The following is a 19,466-nucleotide window of genomic DNA, read 5'->3' as shown; positions in this document are numbered from 1 at the left end:
TTAAGCGTATATTCCTCGCCATTATAGCTCCTGGAATATAAGTTCTCTAAATCTCGGTTAGATATGGTTTATTGAACGGGTGATATAGCACAATAAATATATGTGCCAGTCATTTTATCCAATTCGTGCAGGCTACTTACGATATCTGCAATATTAAATTCGCATTTTGCTCATAAGTCTTTGGCAATTTAGCTTACTTTATTAATTTTTGTATCCTTCATTTGAAGATTACACTAGACTATTATAATTAAACGCCTATTATTGTGTGTTACCGTAGATTTTACCTAAGTTATGCGCTTCGCAGGTTATAATAATTACGGGTTTTCTATGCTTCCAAGGGGAAAAATATAGCCACTTTGAAATGCTCTCATGACTGATTGATTTTTTTTATTCTTTGGTTCTAGTATCATATTAATTTACATCTTACACTAAAATTTATCAATTATTTGAAAAAACAATTATTTTATTTTGGTAATCAAAGCATATTGAAGATCCTAATCATTCCATTTTTTGATAACTTCTCCAAAATTGATATATGAATGAAGTGTTGTGGAAGAAATTGAGAGGTGCTTTCAAAAACCATGGAAGAGAAATGTTGGCCATGATTACATATGAATTAACTAAGACTTCTAATCAAATTTGGAAGAGAAATTCCTGAAAGAGTGGGTTTTCTGCACCAGCAACAAACAAAATGTCCACATTTGCAAGACTCAATCTTGCCATATGGCTCAAGAAATAGTCCACATTTTTCTTGTTTATTCTCCTTACAGCAACGACAACATTTCCAGTAGACAGTGAACCGAGAATGCTTCTGCTTTGAGGGACTAACAATGCATCTTGTTTTTGGAAAATTATTTGTTTTTATCACCAGCTTTTCTTTTTGCTGATCAATTATTGGGGTTGACACTTGTGATCTAATATCATATAATTGAGTGGTTTCTTGATATGTATCGATGCTGGATTTTAGTTCATCAGGTACGGCAGTTGTCTTGGTATGTGAATCTTCCTGAAGATAGTACTTACAGCTTTTCAAGGAAGAAACTGAATGTGACGTTTGCAAAATCTTAAGCGCCTCAGTCTCTTGGTGATTTGCTGCATTTTTAGAAGCTTGGATTGAATGCTCTGTCATTGAGAAACTTGATACTTCTGAACCTACTGTTTGATTTTTCCGATTGATGATTGATGTGGTACTGTAATATGTATTTGCTCCAATAGGTAGTTTTGGAATAAGTGAAGAAGCTTGAAAATGACCACTAGGAGTGAGCGAACTCAAACTTCGGCACTGAGAGCGTACATGTGGATATGAAATCGGAAGGAGGGTTGCTGGGTGGAATACCTGAGTATGAGGAGAATAATAATACTGGCAATATTGAGGAGAGCCATACTTAGTGATAAAGCTAATGCTATCTTGTTCCACCAAAAATCCAGTGGGTTGTAGAGATCTACGGCGTTGGAAACGCTGTAACTGACAAGGATTTGATGTTGATAAGGTTCGACTATGAAGAAGACCGTGATGATATTGATATTGCCAGTGGAGTTGCGGAGGGGGCTGTTGAGACATCTGTGATGAGTAAAGAAAACAGTAAGAAAGCTGAATGATGAGAATAAAAAGAAGTATAGAGTGTATAACAAACAAGAACAAAAGGGGGTAAGAGGAAGTGGAGAAGAATACTAAAAGAATAGAATAGCGACTACGCCAGGATATAATGGAATAAAAAAAAACCCAAAGAAAAGTAGAACAAATGAGTGACAAAAAAAATAGAGAATATTGTAGATTTCTACATGCACAGACCATTAAGAGTAATAGTGCATCTCTAAAATTATCGCCACCCACATTCTCAAGTAGTTTGCAAATAATATACAAAAAATTCAACCCGATAGAATTGCCAACCTGACACTTTAAAAATACAGTCAATTATTTCTAATTATTATACTACTAAAGTGGCACAAACAAATGATTTTCTCTAAAGAAGGCTGGAGATCATGCAGCATCCTGAGATGCCACAAAAACAATCTCCGGTGTTTCTTCTGTCTTCTTCTACATCAATAAAGCTATCGTTATTAGGGGCAAATATTAAAGTACATTCCGTTCATTGCATTATATTAGATAATATATAGTCTCTCAATGTTCACTTCTCTTACGTAGCTGCCCAATATTGTATAATGGGTACAAGGCCTTCTCATCTTCAACCTCAATAGGGCTCTCAATCTCATATTTGGAAACACTAAACCCATCAAGATCAAGAACCTTGACCAAATCTTTTTTATTATCAACACCATAGTATACTTTATCATTCATACTGTCTACAGTCATACAGCTTATGGTGTCATCATCTTCAATGAGTTTCTCAAACTCAAACTTTTTCCTATCTTCATCAAACTTGAAAACCAACAATATCCTCGTCTGTTCTGGCAAAACTACCAATTTCCGAGTTTTTTCACTGACAGCAATTTTGGCCACGCAAAACTCTTTTCTAGTTTTGTCTTCTTCTGTTTTTACCCATCTCACTGGAATGAGGTGCGAATCAGTTAAATATGGTGTCACATACTCTTTGAGATCTATTTTCTGCAATGGCTTATCATCATGCAACCAGTCCCAGGTTAATACGAATTCATCACCTCCACCACTAATCAACAACAGTCTATCGAATTCTGGAATCAATAATTCAGAAACAAACTCTCTGTGACCAAAGCAAAATTTATCAATCACATATGATTTTGGGAAGTTTGAAATTCTGATATGTTCGTCTCTATCCCCGGTAATCAATTTCTCTTTACCATTGTTATCAACAGTCATCATAACATTAGTCAACATGGAAACATGGCCAAGGATTGGAGTCGGAAGCTTGGCTTCATCTTTATCATCGAGATTTGATTCTCCAAGATCTTCAATTATTGGACTTTCCACTGCAATAGAATAAACATCACCAAATTTGTCACCGAGTACGAGTTGCTTCTCATCACGGGAGACGGATACAGAACATGGTCTCTTAGGAAATGGTTGTCTTTTAATGAGCTCGAGTACTGATTTTTCTCCTTTATGTAACTTGAAAATCACAACAGCCTTATCTGAATTAGTAGTTACAATCAAGTATTTTTCACTAGGAGTCAAGTAGAGATTGCGGACATCGTTGAAGATCTGTGGAGCTCCAGGCCCTGGTGTTGGAATCTTTGGAATCTTGGCCTTGGAACTGTTGAGCTTTTGCTTCTTTGCAGCATTGGAATCCTTTTCTGATGATTCCTCTGCACTCTTTTCTTCCTTTTCCAGATCTTCTTTTTTTTTCTTGGCCTCCTCAATAATTTTCTCAAACTTCTTTTTGATCACAAAATCTGTGCTTACTTCATCAGTCCATCTATCCAAAAGTTCCTTGGTTTGCAATTCATAGACTAAAATGTTATTTTGCACCGTAACAAAGAGCAAAGTGCCTTCTTTATTAATCACTAAAGAAGAGAATGGATGTTTCAACATGATTCCTTAGATATTTAGCCTTTAAATATTGCTTTAAGTAGTCTGGGGTCTCAAAAATTTTCATTTTAAAAAAAAAAAAAAAAAAATCTACGGTGGTCTAAACGCACGACACATCAACTTATCAATAGGAAAAACTGCCATAAATCTTCAAATTTTGCATAGCAAGTTCAACTAATTATAGGATCAGAGAAGCTATAATGAACCAAAATATCTCTGAAATATCGGCCCCTGATGTTGATGGGGAGTTTCGAGCAGAATTCATCCCAAAAATCCCCGAGATTTTGCCAATGGAACGAATGTACTCTATCCAAGTTGGAAGTAAGTGCTACAAGATAAGTGGTGCCTCGCTATCATCAGATTCCCCTTCTTATTTCACAAATTATTTTAGTAAACCTGAAAATGCTGATAAGACCTTATTTATCGATCGCTCCCCTGTGGTATTTGATAGAATCATTCTTCATCTCCAAGGATACTTTGTGGAAGTCAAAACTCCTATGGATTTCGTATATTTGTTCAGTGATGCCTTTTATTACGATTTGCCAAGATTGAAAGAACAACTTTATCGCTCTGATATCTTTGTGAATATCGGTAATAAATCATTCAAAATTTCCAAGAAAACTATGAATTCGAAAGGAAACTTTCCAAATTTTTTCTCTATCGCTTATAATACTATTTTTAAAGACCCGACTACTTTGATTTCTAATTTGGATCTACTCAGGCCTCCTCCACAAGCTCCAATTGTATTGATTGATCGTTGTGATAAGTTGTTTGAGATAATTTTGAATTATTTACAGGGCTACGAAGTCCCCATACAATGCGACGATATGAGAAACAAATTGATGAGAGAATGTCGTTATTATCGATTTTTGGAACTCGAGCAACGATTGGTCAAACATTCGATCACTTTGAATCCCTTCACAATTCAGGAGGAAATCACTATCAACTTGAAAGATGTTAAAAGAAAAGGGTTACTGGTCAATCCTACATTGACGCCTGGCAGTAACGTTCAGACTCCTAATTCTGATCAGGATATAACTCAAGATATCAGTTTTTCAAAAGAGTATCATTTTGCCAAATATTCGAGACCATATGTTGATACAAATATATACCGAGTATTAATCCTTCAGATAATTTCAACGGAAACATTTATGATTATTGACAGAGCAGCGAATATGGTAAAAGTAAAGTTTATCAACAATACTGCCAAACAAATGCAAAGCCTATTCTCCAACTTTATCTCCAACCCATTTCTTTCTAACTGTTTCATGATCTTTCACAATGAAAATCCTGAGATCACTAACTCGTTAACTATCCAAGCTGTTGTGGAGAATAGTTGTTACTTGAAATTAAATGATAATGCAATGAAAGAAGGATGGCTCAGTAGTGTTGTTGCTAATCTGGCACATTTAGATGAAATTCCATTAACCATTATCAAATCCAAATGGAAAATTCAAGTCAAACAGGATAGTTTCAGATTGCAGGCTGTTAAGCTCGAAGGGCTAACAAGTCATTTTAATTGGAACAAGACGAACGATTTTTTATGAATGAATTGGAACTAGAAGATTTTTCTGTACCGTTTATTTTTTGGGTTTTGGGTTTCATTTCGTGGGTTTTATTTGCAAAAAAAGGATTTTCATATAGAACAAGAAGCTTTCCTGAACTCTTTGACTCTGCACATTCGGGATTATGGCTAATAATAACATACTATATGCGTAGCCGTTGATCGAGCCCTTAAAGTACCAAAAGTTTGGATCATTCAAAATGGCCATTTTGGTTTGCAGCCCCGTTGATTTATGGGCAAAAAAAAAAAATAAAACAAAAAAAAATGACAATAAAAAAATTGTAAGTAGCCCTTTAAGAGAATAAGGACGGAAGGAAGGAAGGAAGAACATGTACGCCAACAGAAAACCATAACAATGGCCGGAGACAAAAAAGGGCTACATAGACATCAGCCACTAACTGGGAATTCAAAGAAGATAAGCGACAGCTACTTGAATTTCTTTAATCTTTATGTATCACAGGTGGAGGCAGGAAGACGCCGTATCGATTTTGGTGATGAAGCTGCTTTAAACCCCAGTTTGCATTATACCACCCAGAAGTTAAGAAATATGATAATAACTGCGGATGGTCAAGTGTTTTATAAATGCAACAAGCCAAGGAGCCGAAACCAAAAAGAAAAGCCCGATGAAGCCCACAATGATTCCCAAAGTGATGAACCATCTGAATCAGACGATGACTATTCAGATGAAGAAGAAGCCAATGCAGATGGTCATGAAGTTTATGGTACTTTATGGACCCATGAAGAAAAGGAATGCTTTTTCACAGGTCTTTCTAGGTTTTCGATTTATGATTTGGCATCTATAAAGTCTTTATTACCAAACAAATCGGAAATTCAAATATTGAATTATTACAACATTCTCAAAAAGCAACTTTTAGTCATGAAGCACAATAGGCGAAGTTACAAGAAGATTTTGTCATACAAGCAGCTTCCAATAGCTCATGAAATGGATGAGTTTTTCATTGAAATGGAAGAGGCGCAAGCATACTTTGTGAATAAAGAAGGATACGATATTGAAACTCCAAGTAAGCGTAAATTGTTAGATTACATAATTGCATCGAAAAGTTCGGATGATGAGGACCATATATTTAATATCCCAAAGTTTCAGGAGCTATCAAGAGGAATTTTCTCAATGAGTAGATTCGCGCAAGATTTAAAGAAAGTGAAATTGGAAGACGATCTCATGAGAGACAAACTTACTGAAACCAGGTTTAGTGGGGTGTGGAGAGCCGCTGGCGATATGACTTTCTATGAGTCCTTGGAGAAGATTGTCGTAGGCTACGTTACCGACATAGTGAAGAAACTAATTCGGTCTAAATTACCTTACCTGTACGAACAAAGTGGTTCTATTGGCGGTGAAGATTCTTTCCCAGTGATTAATGTTAAACACCAAGATATCCAAAGTCTCTTTCATGATGGTAATTTATTTCCTGATAATAATGGTTTCATCAACTCCGGAAATCCTAAAAATATAATGATAAATCCATTGTCTATACCAATAGTTCTTGGAGATTTGCCAAAAAGATTAGAATTAACCGAGAAGAAGACGACTACCAGTGGTGTTGTATCTGAAGTCTTTCAGCAGACTGGTCTCTATGAAGATTCGGAAAATTCAGAGATGAAACCCCTTTATCCGAGAATTACTAGACTATTCCCTCGGTCTTTCAAAAAAGAAAGGGAAGATTTTGAAAAGCAAAATATCATTAAAGGAAATTATGAACCTATCTATTTTGATTCATATATTGAATTCTTACCTAAACCTATAACTTCCGCTCAACTATTGGCTTATATGACACATCATTTGAACGATTTTTTAGAAAAACATGGGGGCCTGAACTCAAAATTGATACAATCTGAAGTCGATGATGCTGGCGATATTGAAAATTTATTAGATGTTAATACCACAGTAGATGTCAGTATGTTGGAAACTACTAACCGGTCTACAATAAAGTCTACCGAACAAGGTGTGGAAGATAGGATAACAAAAAGCCGCGGCCATTTATTTGGTGAAAATAGGAACAAGAAAACAACAGGATTGATTGAGAGAGAGGAAGACGGGGATGAGAAGAATGAATTTCATGGTGACAATGATGATTGCCAAGACGAAGATGAAGATTATGGTGACGAAGACGATGGTGTAGCTGATGATGATGATGATGATGATGATGATTACAATTATTATTCTTATTACTTTTATGATAATGATGATAATGAGCGCGGCGATGACGAAGATGAGGTGGATCATGATGATAAGGTAGATCATGATGATGAAATATTTAAAAAATTAAAGGTTTCTGCAGATCCAAAATTTGATCCTGATTTCATTATAGATAAACCTGGATCTTTGGATGATGATAGATTATTGAATTTATTTTACAAAGAAACTGAAATAATTGAAGAGGCCGACCAAGAGGTTTCACAACTACATCAAAGAATGTTGTTGAATTATCTTAGCGGATACAATGTTGATGGCGGAAATAATTTACTTCCAAGTAAAGATCTCAAACGGAATTTCGACCCCCAGCAGTTATTCTTCAGAACGTACTCTATACTCCAGGGAAGACATCCGATTTATGGAAAAAATCGCAAATATATTAATGACTTTATATCGAAATATCAACAGGTACAGGATTGGAGTCAGCATTCATATTTGGATATGAAGAGAGAACTCTATGAATCTTTCATTAAACTGAAAATGTTTTTCAAGAATTATATTACTAAGGTAAACCTTGATTTCATGGATATGTCCTTTGAAAAGTATTTAAAGTCCATTCCACTGTCAGGAAGCCACGCAGTGTTCAAAAAGATTAAAAAAGGTTCTGCTATTTATGACTTTTTGTTTAAAAAGTATCTTAAATTCGAATCTCAAAATTTTACGTTACCGAGATTTATCTATTTGGATTCTAAATATAACTTTGACCATCAAGGCTGTTATTATCCCCTTGATAAGCTAAATATTGACCATGAGTTGCTATCAAGACGGAAAAGAGAATTTGAAGACAGTGACTCTGACACAAAAGATGAAAAAGGAGGTGTAATGAGAAAGAGACAGAAAATTAAGGAATGTGATAGCGATGAAGATGTTCCAGTACATTTAGATCACAAGAACGAAGAAGCACCAGATGCTTCGGAGCCCGAAGTTCAGAATGACTCTGGCCAGTCAAGTAACGACTTTTTCCAGAGACTTGAAGACGAAATTACAGAAATGTCTATGCACACTTTCCCATCATACTAAGATCTCAAGGAAAAACTTAGATGTATTATAGTTTAAAAGTTATGTGAAATTGTATTATATTTTCAATATAAAATTATTATTGTTCAATTTTTTTCTATTCTTCTACTTTTTTTTTTTTTATCTTTGATGACTTGGAAAGCCATTTGTGTGAACTAGTTAATATTTTCATTTGCTTTTCACGAAGAATCAAAACAGGCCAGAGATCTCAAAATTCTACTCTGGCCTGCCTCTTAATGGCTAAGATTAACGTAAAGCAATAATTTTCAAAGAAATCGTGTTATTGTTTCCTGATAAAATGGGCTGCCACAACGAGTCGATGTTGTGTAATTTGAAGCAGTAGTAGGCACAGGATAAATTTGGTTCAGAGAATATTTTTGTTTTTCCAATGTAGCAGAATTTTGTTTTGCTGAAATTTTTTATTTAAATAAGTAAACATATTTGGATTTATAGCCAATTCCACTAAAATCAGCGAGAAGTTTCCCGGCATGATGGTATACATCTGAGAGATGCAAGGAAGGGGCTGCGTAACGTGTCTGTATTTTCATCGATTTTTCAAAATCAGCCTTCCCCGGTACCACAAACAAAATTTGTAAGACCATCCGACAAGGCGGTGATTTTATCCAATGTCTGAACCCACCGAAAATACTATTTTGCATGACGCCCATCTGGATGTAGAATCGGTGTCCACAACGGCATCGCTTTCCGATAAAAAGGGCTTGGAGATCAATGTTCCTCCAGCTGACGACACATCAGATCAGAAAGCAAAAAAAGTGTTGAGCCCCAAAATGAACAAACTAAAACACATGTTTGAATCCCCTGTTTTGGAGCAGAAAGACAGTAGTTTGCGAAAAAAATCGAATCTTGGGAGTCCGTTGTTGGATAACAAATCAGTTCAGGAAAATGATAATTCGAATCAAGTGTCAAGTCCCAAGCCAGGCAGCGATGATGTCTCTGTGGTGAGAGCAAGTATCACATCTAACAGCCACATGGAAACAGAGGAAGGCATTACCTTTGAAACACAGCACTTTGATGAGCTCGAAGATTTCAGTGATGATGATGATGATGATGATGATGATGATGATGATGATGATGATGACTTTGTGTTTGAGGATTCCCGTCTGCAACAGCCAATTGCCTCAATTGACGCAAAAGAAATAGACAAAAATGATCATAACAATCATGAGGATAAAAATATACTCTCAGATACTGAAGGTAGTGATATTAATAATATTAAAGGCACCGAAAAAGTTGAAAGAAAAGCAGATCATAATGTTGAAGAGAGTGAAGTTGAACTGCATGACATTGAAGATAGTGATGACGATGACGATGTTGATTTTGTATTTGAAGAAGCTAGAGCTCCTTCTAAAAGTCAATCCAATACTCACGTAATTGATACAGAATCCAATCATGAGAATGAAAAAGACAAAGTAATTATTTTGAAGGAAGATTCCAATACACTGAAAGCAGAACATCTCCCAGCAAACCATGGGATGCTAGTCATGGAAAAAGATGCCAAAAAACTTCATATCAACCCTGCAATCGATAGAGCTCAAAATCTTAGTGACATTGATCCGTATAATACTGCGCTAAGCTCTGCTATAGATGATTCAGGGTCCTTTTTATCCCCTGGAGTGGAATCCGATTTTGAATTTTCTGTGACTGGAAATCTCAATGAACAACTTACTTCAAACCATAACCATGATGACCACCGTATTTCCAAATCAAAGGAGCTTGAGATCGGCGAGGGATCAGACGTCGATGTTTCACATGCCTTGCAAAAAGACTTGAAGTTGGACTCACAAAAAGATGAACCACCAAATGAGCATATAGGATCTGTTGAATCTGATAACCCAGACTTCGTTTCTGCTTTTGACAGAAAGGTATTGCTGGAGGAAATCACATTGCCACCAAACCAGACTGAAAAACACTCAACAGATGCCTTCAAAGCTGGCTCTGGAAACAATTCTTTTGATGACGTTAGTTCAGATGATTACACAGGAGGAGGCAAAGCTGCAAAAGGTAAGCAGGAAGACTTTTTGAGCGTTCAAGATACTAAAGGAAATGATGGCTCAATTTTCGAATCCCCAATTATAAGCGAAGCTACAGTTGAGCCGGAGAATAATGTCTGGAGTTCCGAAGAAAGCCGTGAAAAAGATCTCAGCACCGGAGAAGATAGACTGGATTTAAAAGAGGAGATTGAGCAAAAGAGAAGCCAGATTTCTCAAGTTGGCCAAGAGTTGAAAGATGATGAATATGAAAAAAGCCCAACAACAACATCTGACTTTGCAGTGGAAGAGTCTGAATCTATAGCCTCACCAATAGGTTCAAGCTTTGCAGAAGTTAATCCATTTGCAGTTGATGTTACAGCAACTCCTGCCAGTGAAGCTTCTGTTGATATCATGCAAGATCTGGAGGTAGTGTCCAAAATCGATGACTCACCTTCAGAAATTGGAAACTTCAAGCTTCGGCCAATAAGCAGTTCTAGAAGAGTTAGTAATGATGCTAGTAGAGAGGTGGTTTCTCCTAAATTCAAGCCCTTCGTGAAATCTTCACCAATAATTCCTATATTCTCACCTAAAGCGTCAAAGCAAAGAATTGTCAGCGGCTCTAGAAGACGGTCGCCGATATTCGATAAAAGTCCACTATTTGAAAAATCACCAACATTTTCTGGAGTTTCTTCACCTGCTCTGGAAATGGATAGACGTTTTACTACTGTATCCCCAAATACCAACCCATATGCCAATAAAATTTCTCCATTCATGGGAGTCCCTAAAGTACTCGATAGCTCGCCAAAAGTGATAAGGAACCAAGTGCTACACTCACCATCTCCATCAACTCTTGATGCTCCGATGTCACCAAACACCAGAGAGCGTGTAACTGGTGAAATCAAAGAAATGTATAGCAAAAGGGGATCGAAGCCCATTATATCCTCTGACTTACCATTGCCCCTTCCTTCTTTGAATAAGCGGAAGTTCCCAAAAACTCCGAAAATGGATCCGATGAATAGTATCGTATTTGCGGTCTGCTTATGTGATTTCAATCATATTAGAGGTCCTGAAATTGAATATTGGATCGATGAGAATGGTGAAATTGATATTAATGAATCTCCAGAATCCATTAGTTTGATGAGCTCCAAGTGGCCGGTATTACCATTCCAAGCTTTACCAGATGGCTCTCATGACTTCGAAGAAACTTTTTCGTATTTCAATGTTTTGTACGATGAGAGTAACGGAATGACATTAAACAATCTCTGTGATGTTGGAAAATATGAGAATCTAAAGGACTACGATGCTTTGAATGGAAACATCGATGTTTCCAGTCTAGATAATAAATTGAAAAACGATACATTAGAAGATGAAGTTGAAAAAGATTTGGTTAAATTTAATGAGAATGTGACTACATTATGGGCAATTTCTTGCGTCAGACAGATATCTACCGATGAGTTAACTGTTAAGAGTCCAGGCATAACCAGAACTTCGGTGCAAAAATCAATTGTCATATTATGTCGTCAACCAATTTTTGGTCAATTGAAAGAAAAGTTAAGTATCATCACGAAATCGTTTTTCTTGCAAAAGGATTTTACCGATAAGTCACTCTTGAAAATCTTATTTGACAACTTGTGCAATTTGTATTCTCCTGATCCAAAATTGGTAGAACAACAAAGAAGTGAAGTGTTGAAGGTTTCTCCAAATAATGTCAATGAAGGCATCACTAGTGTGTTGAAAGAAAATGACTTCTATGTCGGGTTATCATTAAAGGAGCTTATTCATTTCCTTAAAAGAAATGTTTTGACTATTTTCAAGGCAATATTGTTGGAGAAGAAGGTGTTATTTTTCAGTAAAAACATTGAAAAATTATGTAACGCTCAACTTGCTTTAATTTCGTTAATTCCTAATTTGATTTCGAATTTGAATGACTGTGGCTCCCCATATTTGAATTTCCTTGAGCTTAATTCTTCCAAGTCTTTGAATTTGAAGACTTCAAACCGGTACTCATTATTGAAATTTTTGGGGTTGCCATTACAACCGTTTGGATTAAATGGTGTTTTCAACCCTTATACCCCTTTACAACAACTCAGCGATATCACCTCTAATGATAAGATTACTCATTATGTTATGGGCTCATCAAATGACCTCTTATTAGGTCAAAAGGAGAAATACTGTGATGTGATGGTTAATTTGGATGATTTTTCTGTACAGGTGGTCAACAAACAATTGAATCCAGCTCTTTCATTAACATCTTGCGATAGAAGATTTATTGATTTCGTGACCAAAAATGTTGATGAATTTTATTACAATAGCGCGGATAAGAATAACGACGAGAATTTTATTGAAGAGGAAACCAGTTTCAATGGTTCAGAGGATTATATCAGACTTTTCTTTGAGGATTATTTATTGGGCCTCTTATCATCAGTGAAATATGATAAATTTTTGAATAAATTGGGATACAAGACTACTTTCGTGGACCAAACTACTTCTCCACAAAGAAACCCAGTGGTTAATCAGTCCATGCTCGTATCAGGAGTTGATATAAATAATATTGATAACTTCAATCTTCATTTTATGAAAACTTGGATGTCCACTGATAATTATAAAGCCTTTGATAGACTAACTGACAACGAAATTTTCTACATTTTCGATCCATTACATGTTGCAATGACAGACAATTTCAACCAAAAGCAAGAGGAATTTGATAGAAATTACAATCGGAACCAACTTATTGATGGGTTAAACTTCTTAAGAGCTAATGTCCAGAATAGATTACTGAACAACCCATTGTTATACCGAAATTCAAATAGTTATCAGCATTCTGATGTGAACAGTTTGTCCACATCAACGCAAAATTCACACGATAACGGTTCAGTGCGCAGCTCTAGTCTGGGGGTTGATAAACATTCTAGCAAAGAGGGTTTGAAGTACTCGACATTAGAATCTGGTTCTTTCTCTTTAGATGATTTGACGATATTGAACTCAATTAATGACGAAATTGAGATGAACAATCCAATTAAGGTGTCACAGAAAAATAATCAAGAAAATCAAAGTCAGAAGGGTACTTGGATGTCTTCATGGAGTTCTTGGGTCAGAAAATGATACATTTTATTGGTTAATATTTTTTTCATTTTTTTTTTTTTTTCACTACTATTATTTTCTTGCTCTTATTCATACTTTACGAATAGTATATATTATATATTGTATCTGTTTTTTGTTGGATATTTTGCTTTTAGTGATATTCTGTAACAAAACCTTGGGAATTTCAGTAGTGCGAGTAATAGTATTTTTGATCCTTAAAATTTTTTTGCGCGATGTCAGTGCTTTTGATAACGATGAGGAAACTTTCGATTATCAAAAATGAAGATAAAGGGGATAGTGGCCAGAGGAGTGCCGTTTTTATACAGAAGTGATCTTTCAGGTTTACCCCTTTTTTATAAGTGCCCATACTTTCATGTTAAATTTTTTCCCAAAGATACTTATTGTTCAGCATTTCAAAAAACCTACCCATTTGCCATTCATTATGAATACGCCAGAAAAGATTCTACTGTTTATAATATCCCAATGCTGAAGCTTCAGCATACATCTGGATCCCCTGGAAAGTTATCTTCTGTGTTGGATGATTTGAGGATTGTTGCAGGGAGTCTAGATCCTCTCGATGCAGTATTTATCCGAAGGAGAGCGAGATGTCATGTTCGTGATAAGGTCCAAGATTTTTTCCTTTCGGTAGCAAATAAAGAAAATATCCAACTGATGACAAAATATGAAAAGAAAAAGGCCTTTGAGGCTATGAGCGACAGTGATATTCCTAGCAAGTACCACGGGTTTTTCTCATTTCGATTTTTAAGAGCTCCGTCACTCTTGAATAAAGAAGAGTTCGATACACACTTGAATTATTGTCTCAGCAAGTTTTCAAAGATGAAAGTCTTTGACAACAAAGATTATGTCAGGTATTCTGTTGGCACCAAACCATCTCATAATAATAATAATAATAATAATAATAATAATAATAATAATAATAATAATAATAATAATAATAATAATGATAATAAAAATAATAATAATAATAAAAATAACAATAATACCAATAACAATAATAATGATCTTGGTAACTCTTACTACATGTTAAGTATATCGAAGGAACAGCATCAGCGAAAGCTAATGACATTAGTAAACCTGAAAGTTACAGTGGAATCGCTCTCAGACCCAGACGGTAGTAAAGAAAAAGAGGTAGTGGCAATGAATTTACAAAAAAATAATCTGTTACGTTTATATCAGTGGAAATCGACGAACGAGGCGAAAAGATGATCCAACTGAACCACGTATCCTTGTCTATAGTTGCATTACACGTCATTTGAATAAGCTTTGAAATATAATGTGAAACATTTGAATTTTGTTTTTTTAACAGTGTTTTAAAATAATTGCAGTTTTAAATTAAGTCTATAGATATACAATTAAGAGCAATGAGAATTGAAAAGAAGTTCATCCAGAAGAATAATGAAAAATTGAAAATGGAATTTTGGGAAGAAGAATAGTGATTATTAATTGAGAATTTCTGGTTTTTTGAGACTAACTAGAGTGGTATGCCAAAGAAGATGTTGGACAAGTACTGAATGGGCCTGTAAAGCTAATAACAACATCAGTGGAGGAGGTGACGGTGACAATGTCCGTCAAAGTGAAAGTAGTGGCATCCGCTCTGGCCTCAAGTTCTTCAAACTCTTGAGCAACTGGAGCCGGTTCAGCTTCGGCATCTCTTTTGAAAAACGAATCTTGAATAGCTCTCAACTCGTTTTCCTGAATGACTTCGGCAAACAGAGTAGATAATAGGGCAGAGGAAACCAAAAGAGCGATCAAGGACTTTGCCAACATTATTGATATTTATTTTAAATGAATGGAATGGGGGATGATTGATAACCAAGATTGGCGAGCTTTTTGTTTCCAGAATTGGATTACTAAGTAAAGAATTGGTGCCAAACAAGTGCAAATACCTATGTAAACATCAATCTCGTAGGATATTGAATACTTTATAAGTATCAGTCCAACAGAGAGTATCCTCATGTCAGGAGTGTTTCAACGCGGGTTTCATTATGCGTGCGTAAAGCCCTGTGTTTCCCAAAAAGAAAAAAAGTGCCAGATCGTTTTTTTTTTCTATTAATTCAGACCCACTAATTATTATCTGTGTACCTTCCCGCATCGCTCTTACCACTGGCATCAAATCGGCGGTTCCTATTATTCCCATTTTGCAATTTTCATCCCCTTTCTATCTTTTTTTCTCTCTTTTTTTTTTCATATATATTAATTCAGTATCCATTTTTTTTTTGCTCTCAGCCACAAATGACGGTGTTTAATGAACCCACTATCCACGATAAGCCTCTTGAATCATCAAAGTCCCAATTCTTGAGAAAGTTCCATCTATTGCTTGATGACCAATTGAAGAGAAAAGAAATCATCTTCCAGATCCAGGAAATCGCCAGACAAAAGAATTATGAATTGCACAATAAACCGCAGATTGCCAATGAGAGTTACCGTTTCGAATGGTTTGTCGCTACTTCAGAACCCAGTTTAGTCGACCTGTTGTATTATTTGTACTTTTGGGTATTGTTGAAAGGTAAATATTTATTGGATGATATGGATGAAGAGCAGGTGAACAAATTGAAAAAGAAAAAGAGCATATATGCTTTAAATAATATGAGCAGCGCTAGCCTTGAAGGCACTGCCAACGGATCTTCTGATAGTTTGTATATCGAGTCTCCTTCCAAAATTAATAATATTGCTAATCATCATAGTACTACAAGATTTGAGAAGGATATATTGAAAGCCAAGCAGTCTGTCAACGATTTGAGGTCACAGTTTGCCAAAATTATTGATGCCGAAAGCAAAGAGGCTTCCAAAACTTCGCCTTCAACCACCCCTAGAAAGACAAAGTTCTCCAATGGCATTGTTACACCAACCGGCTCTCCAATCACCAAGAAATTCAATATAAACAACATACCACCTAATAACAATTCTGCCAGCGGTACCAACAGTACAAATAATAATAGCCCAACACATCGAGTGTTAGTCCATAAAGTCAGTGAACTCAATTTAATGGACTCTCCATATATTAAAAACGTACTCAGATTCAAGTTTGAAATGTCCACATACTTGAACGTATTGGTGAACAATTATGATTTGAATAATGAAATATTGCCATTGGAATTCTTGTTACGCCACGATTTTTTACCTACATCCAAAATTATCTTCAAAAACAATGAGTCAAATTTGGACACTGCTAGCAGAATCCTTGGGTACGAACATTTGTTATTTATAAAAGAGAATCCAATTGATAGAGATTGCAGTGATCACTTGAAATTCGTTTATAATTTATTGGTGAACCATTTGGACTCCGGAATGGTTTGGGATTTCCATGCAATTTACCAAACATCAGGGAACTTGCAGTCTGGTATAAAATCTTTACCTGACAGAATTCAATATTTCCAGAATTTCAACAAGACTTTGATATATTTGATTTTTCAATTCTACAAAGACAAGAACAAGAGAGAAGGAATGATCAAGGAGTTTAATTTGAATCCAAAACATCATATCAAGATAGATAATTTGAAATTGAATTATTCGATTTTGAAGTTTAGCGAAATATGGAAAAATTGGAGCGAACTCGATTTTGTATCACTAAATAATTTTATCTTTTGTGTTCCAGAAGGTAAATCTTCAGATATCAAGAGAATGATTGCCAAAAGAACTGAATTCACTAATTTAAAATCAGGAAATTTAATGAGTTATTATGCCTGGGATACTTTGACAGATAATAAAGTGGAGTTACACTTTACGAAACCATAGCATATAGAGCATTATATAAAGAGGTCTTATTATTGATACCGTCCATATAAGTGTAAGAAAAAAAAAGAGCATCGCAAAGACTTATATGTTGATGTTATGAAAATCACTATCAGAAGCCAAGATATTCAAAGGAATCTTTATACCTAATGTTACCCCATTTAGCGAATCTTTAACCCCGAATAAATCACCGTTGGTATCATGATGAAGATTTTTTAAGTATACGCCGTGTGTATTCTCACCATCTTCCTCCAAGATGACAAATTTGAAGGATAAGTAATACTTCAACCTGAAAATGTCACTATTGAATTGAGGGGTTAAAGAATAGTCCAAGAATAAATCATTGACATTAAATTTCTTGAAACTGCTGCTCAACAATGAGTACTTTTTCACCCAATGTATATGTGTAAATTTCTTCCAATAGGTTGGATTTGTGTTATTGAGCTCTCTCTCAATGTATATATTATCATTGATTTGTTCATAGCTCATTTGCTGATACTGTGAACCGTTGGCTGGAGATGGCATTTTCCAGCTTTTGTATGCCTGTTGCGGATTTTCTTGAAATTGTTTATGCATTTCTTCAATTGAGTTTTGATAGTCCAATAAGTACTCATATTTGAATCTTTCCACCGATTCCAAAGAAACAGATATACCTGAAACTGTGAGAGAATCCTTATGGTCTGGCAATGAGTTCACAAAATCGAAACATAGATTGATTGAATCTCCAATTTTATAAAATGGTTTATCAAAAATTAGCCTGGTCGTAAACTTATTTTTAAACTTAACAAGAAATTGAGTCTTCAATTGAGATTTCTTAATTATTGGCTGATATGCATGGTCCTTATCAAGGTACATATTTTGTTGAGAATTCAGTCCTATAAGGCCATCGGAAGTAACAGCCAGAGTAAATTGTTTAATACATTCTCTTCCAGAAATGAACGGTAAATCTGCCAGCAAATTTGCGTTTTCAAAAGGATTGGAATTAGAACTAATGACAGCATCAATATTGGTGAACTCTTGGTTGTTGATCAAAGGTGAATTTGGAAGACTTTTAATTTGTTCAGTAGTAGTTAGACTCTTCTCGTTCATCAAAGTTTTCATTGTGTTGATAAATTCAGTCTTAAAAATGCTCTCTCTATTTTGAATTTCATCATCATCAGAGAGTTCAGCTTCTTCCCTAATAGAAGTGATATTGGAAACGTCATTTTTTAAATTCGACACAAATGAAAAGTCCTCATACGGAACATCATTATCAAGCTCAACTAGGACGTTTCTTTGGGTTAATTTACTTTGTAAATATTTTCTATTAAGAGAAAATTCCTTTTGAAATAATGGAACCACTTGAAGCCCCTTAGAATTTGGGCCTATGGCAATCTTCAAAGGAAAGGTTATGCTGATGTTGGAAGGCACAGAACTGATATTTCGCAATCTTTCAGCATTAAGGATTAAATCATATGATATCAGTAGATTTTCTGAGTGATAGCTTGGTGGAAGGGAATGCGGAAGTTTAAACTCCAAGTAATACTGTTTAATGTTTCCGGGCTTCAATGTCAAAGAGGGAAACATTAGCAATTGATTTGTGACAAACAATGGGTGAATAGCTTCTAATGGCCCTCTAGAATCTGTTGCAACCCCATTGAGCACTATATGATTTAGTTCGCCAATATCAGAGCTTAAGATATATGAAAGGTTAGAAGACAAATTTTGAAAGAAGGACTTAGGGACATTTGTGGAGATTTTTAATGATGGAACACCAGCAACGCACCCACCAATAATTGACGATTGCCTAAGCTTCTCGAACTTGGAAATATCAACCACCTCATCATCTACTGAGAAATGACCAAATAGCTGGAGACTCCCAGAAAGGAATGTCTCTGATGTATCAAATGACTGTTTAGAAGGTTCAATGAGCTTACGTTCCGATTCCTCTAGTTGACTGAGAAATAGAGACCGGGAGAATTGACTGGAGATTCTTCTACTCCACAGATTTTCTTGACTGGATTGATTCGTTTCATCATCATCATCAGCGTCATCATTTCTATTATTATCATCAGCATGTACATCAGCATCATCAGCGGGATCTGAAGGTTGGCCTGGATCAATGTGTAGGAAAGTGATCAATGTTCTAACAATATCACCAGCAAAGAAAGGGTTGGCAGCATGTGAAACATGAACCTTGACATTGTGAGAGAGGTAATGGGACGTCGAATAAAAAGAATCTGTCATATTTGTATCACTATCATTGCTAGCCAGTGTTGAGGTATCGTCCTTTCCACCAAAACATCGCTGAAAAGTGCCACAAACTGCAAAACCCAGGCACGTGATGAGAAATCTCAATGCATATACCACTGAAGTGGTTTCTTGGTTTGTCAGCATCGGCTG

At 35.6% G+C, this 19,466-nt stretch overlaps 9 protein-coding genes across 9 annotated transcripts; 6 read left to right on the top strand and 3 right to left on the bottom strand. All coding sequences in view use genetic code 12, as the record gives it.

Moving 5' to 3' along the window:
* Positions 1-953: 953 nt before the first annotated feature.
* Positions 954-1,599, top strand: DASC09_013460 (uncharacterized protein; the record flags this gene model as incomplete). The annotated part of the gene is made up of 2 exons (XM_064994949.1): positions 954-992; positions 1,429-1,599. 2 exons carry the CDS (start codon positions 954-956, stop codon positions 1,597-1,599), a joined length of 210 nt encoding a protein of 69 aa, XP_064851021.1.
* Positions 1,600-2,122: 523 nt separating this feature from the next.
* TRM82 (Trm82p) lies at positions 2,123-3,469 on the bottom strand (the record flags this gene model as incomplete). The annotated part of the gene is made up of 1 exon (XM_064994948.1): positions 2,123-3,469. The coding sequence occupies one exon, from the start codon at positions 3,467-3,469 to the stop codon at positions 2,123-2,125; it is 1,347 nt and encodes a 448-aa protein (XP_064851020.1).
* A 197-nt stretch (positions 3,470-3,666) lies between these two features.
* Positions 3,667-5,013, top strand: MRX16 (Mrx16p; the record flags this gene model as incomplete). Its single annotated transcript, XM_064994947.1, has 1 exon — positions 3,667-5,013. One exon carries the CDS (start codon positions 3,667-3,669, stop codon positions 5,011-5,013), a length of 1,347 nt encoding a protein of 448 aa, XP_064851019.1.
* Positions 5,014-5,385: 372 nt separating this feature from the next.
* DASC09_013430 (SANT/Myb-like DNA-binding domain-containing protein) lies at positions 5,386-8,262 on the top strand (the record flags this gene model as incomplete). The annotated part of the gene is made up of 1 exon (XM_064994946.1): positions 5,386-8,262. One exon carries the CDS (start codon positions 5,386-5,388, stop codon positions 8,260-8,262), a length of 2,877 nt encoding a protein of 958 aa, XP_064851018.1.
* Positions 8,263-8,885: 623 nt separating this feature from the next.
* On the top strand, positions 8,886-13,352 carry DASC09_013420 (Avl9 protein; the record flags this gene model as incomplete). Its single annotated transcript, XM_064994945.1, has 1 exon — positions 8,886-13,352. The coding sequence occupies one exon, from the start codon at positions 8,886-8,888 to the stop codon at positions 13,350-13,352; it is 4,467 nt and encodes a 1,488-aa protein (XP_064851017.1).
* Positions 13,353-13,610: 258 nt separating this feature from the next.
* Positions 13,611-14,558, top strand: DASC09_013410 (uncharacterized protein; the record flags this gene model as incomplete). The annotated part of the gene is made up of 1 exon (XM_064994944.1): positions 13,611-14,558. One exon carries the CDS (start codon positions 13,611-13,613, stop codon positions 14,556-14,558), a length of 948 nt encoding a protein of 315 aa, XP_064851016.1.
* Positions 14,559-14,819: 261 nt separating this feature from the next.
* On the bottom strand, positions 14,820-15,119 carry DASC09_013400 (uncharacterized protein; the record flags this gene model as incomplete). The annotated part of the gene is made up of 1 exon (XM_064994943.1): positions 14,820-15,119. One exon carries the CDS (start codon positions 15,117-15,119, stop codon positions 14,820-14,822), a length of 300 nt encoding a protein of 99 aa, XP_064851015.1.
* Positions 15,120-15,584: 465 nt separating this feature from the next.
* On the top strand, positions 15,585-17,087 carry DASC09_013390 (uncharacterized protein; the record flags this gene model as incomplete). The annotated part of the gene is made up of 1 exon (XM_064994942.1): positions 15,585-17,087. One exon carries the CDS (start codon positions 15,585-15,587, stop codon positions 17,085-17,087), a length of 1,503 nt encoding a protein of 500 aa, XP_064851014.1.
* Positions 17,088-17,168: 81 nt separating this feature from the next.
* RGP1 (Rgp1p) lies at positions 17,169-19,310 on the bottom strand (the record flags this gene model as incomplete). Its single annotated transcript, XM_064994941.1, has 1 exon — positions 17,169-19,310. The coding sequence occupies one exon, from the start codon at positions 19,308-19,310 to the stop codon at positions 17,169-17,171; it is 2,142 nt and encodes a 713-aa protein (XP_064851013.1).
* Positions 19,311-19,466: the final 156 nt, after the last annotated feature.

This window comes from Saccharomycopsis crataegensis (genome assembly GCF_037102585.1).
Source record: "Saccharomycopsis crataegensis DNA, jcf7180000000073, whole genome shotgun sequence".
NCBI lineage: Eukaryota > Fungi > Ascomycota > Saccharomycetes > Ascoideales > Saccharomycopsidaceae > Saccharomycopsis > Saccharomycopsis crataegensis.
Note: the sequence above shows the minus strand (reverse complement) of the source record. Positions and strands in the feature narration are given on the sequence as shown.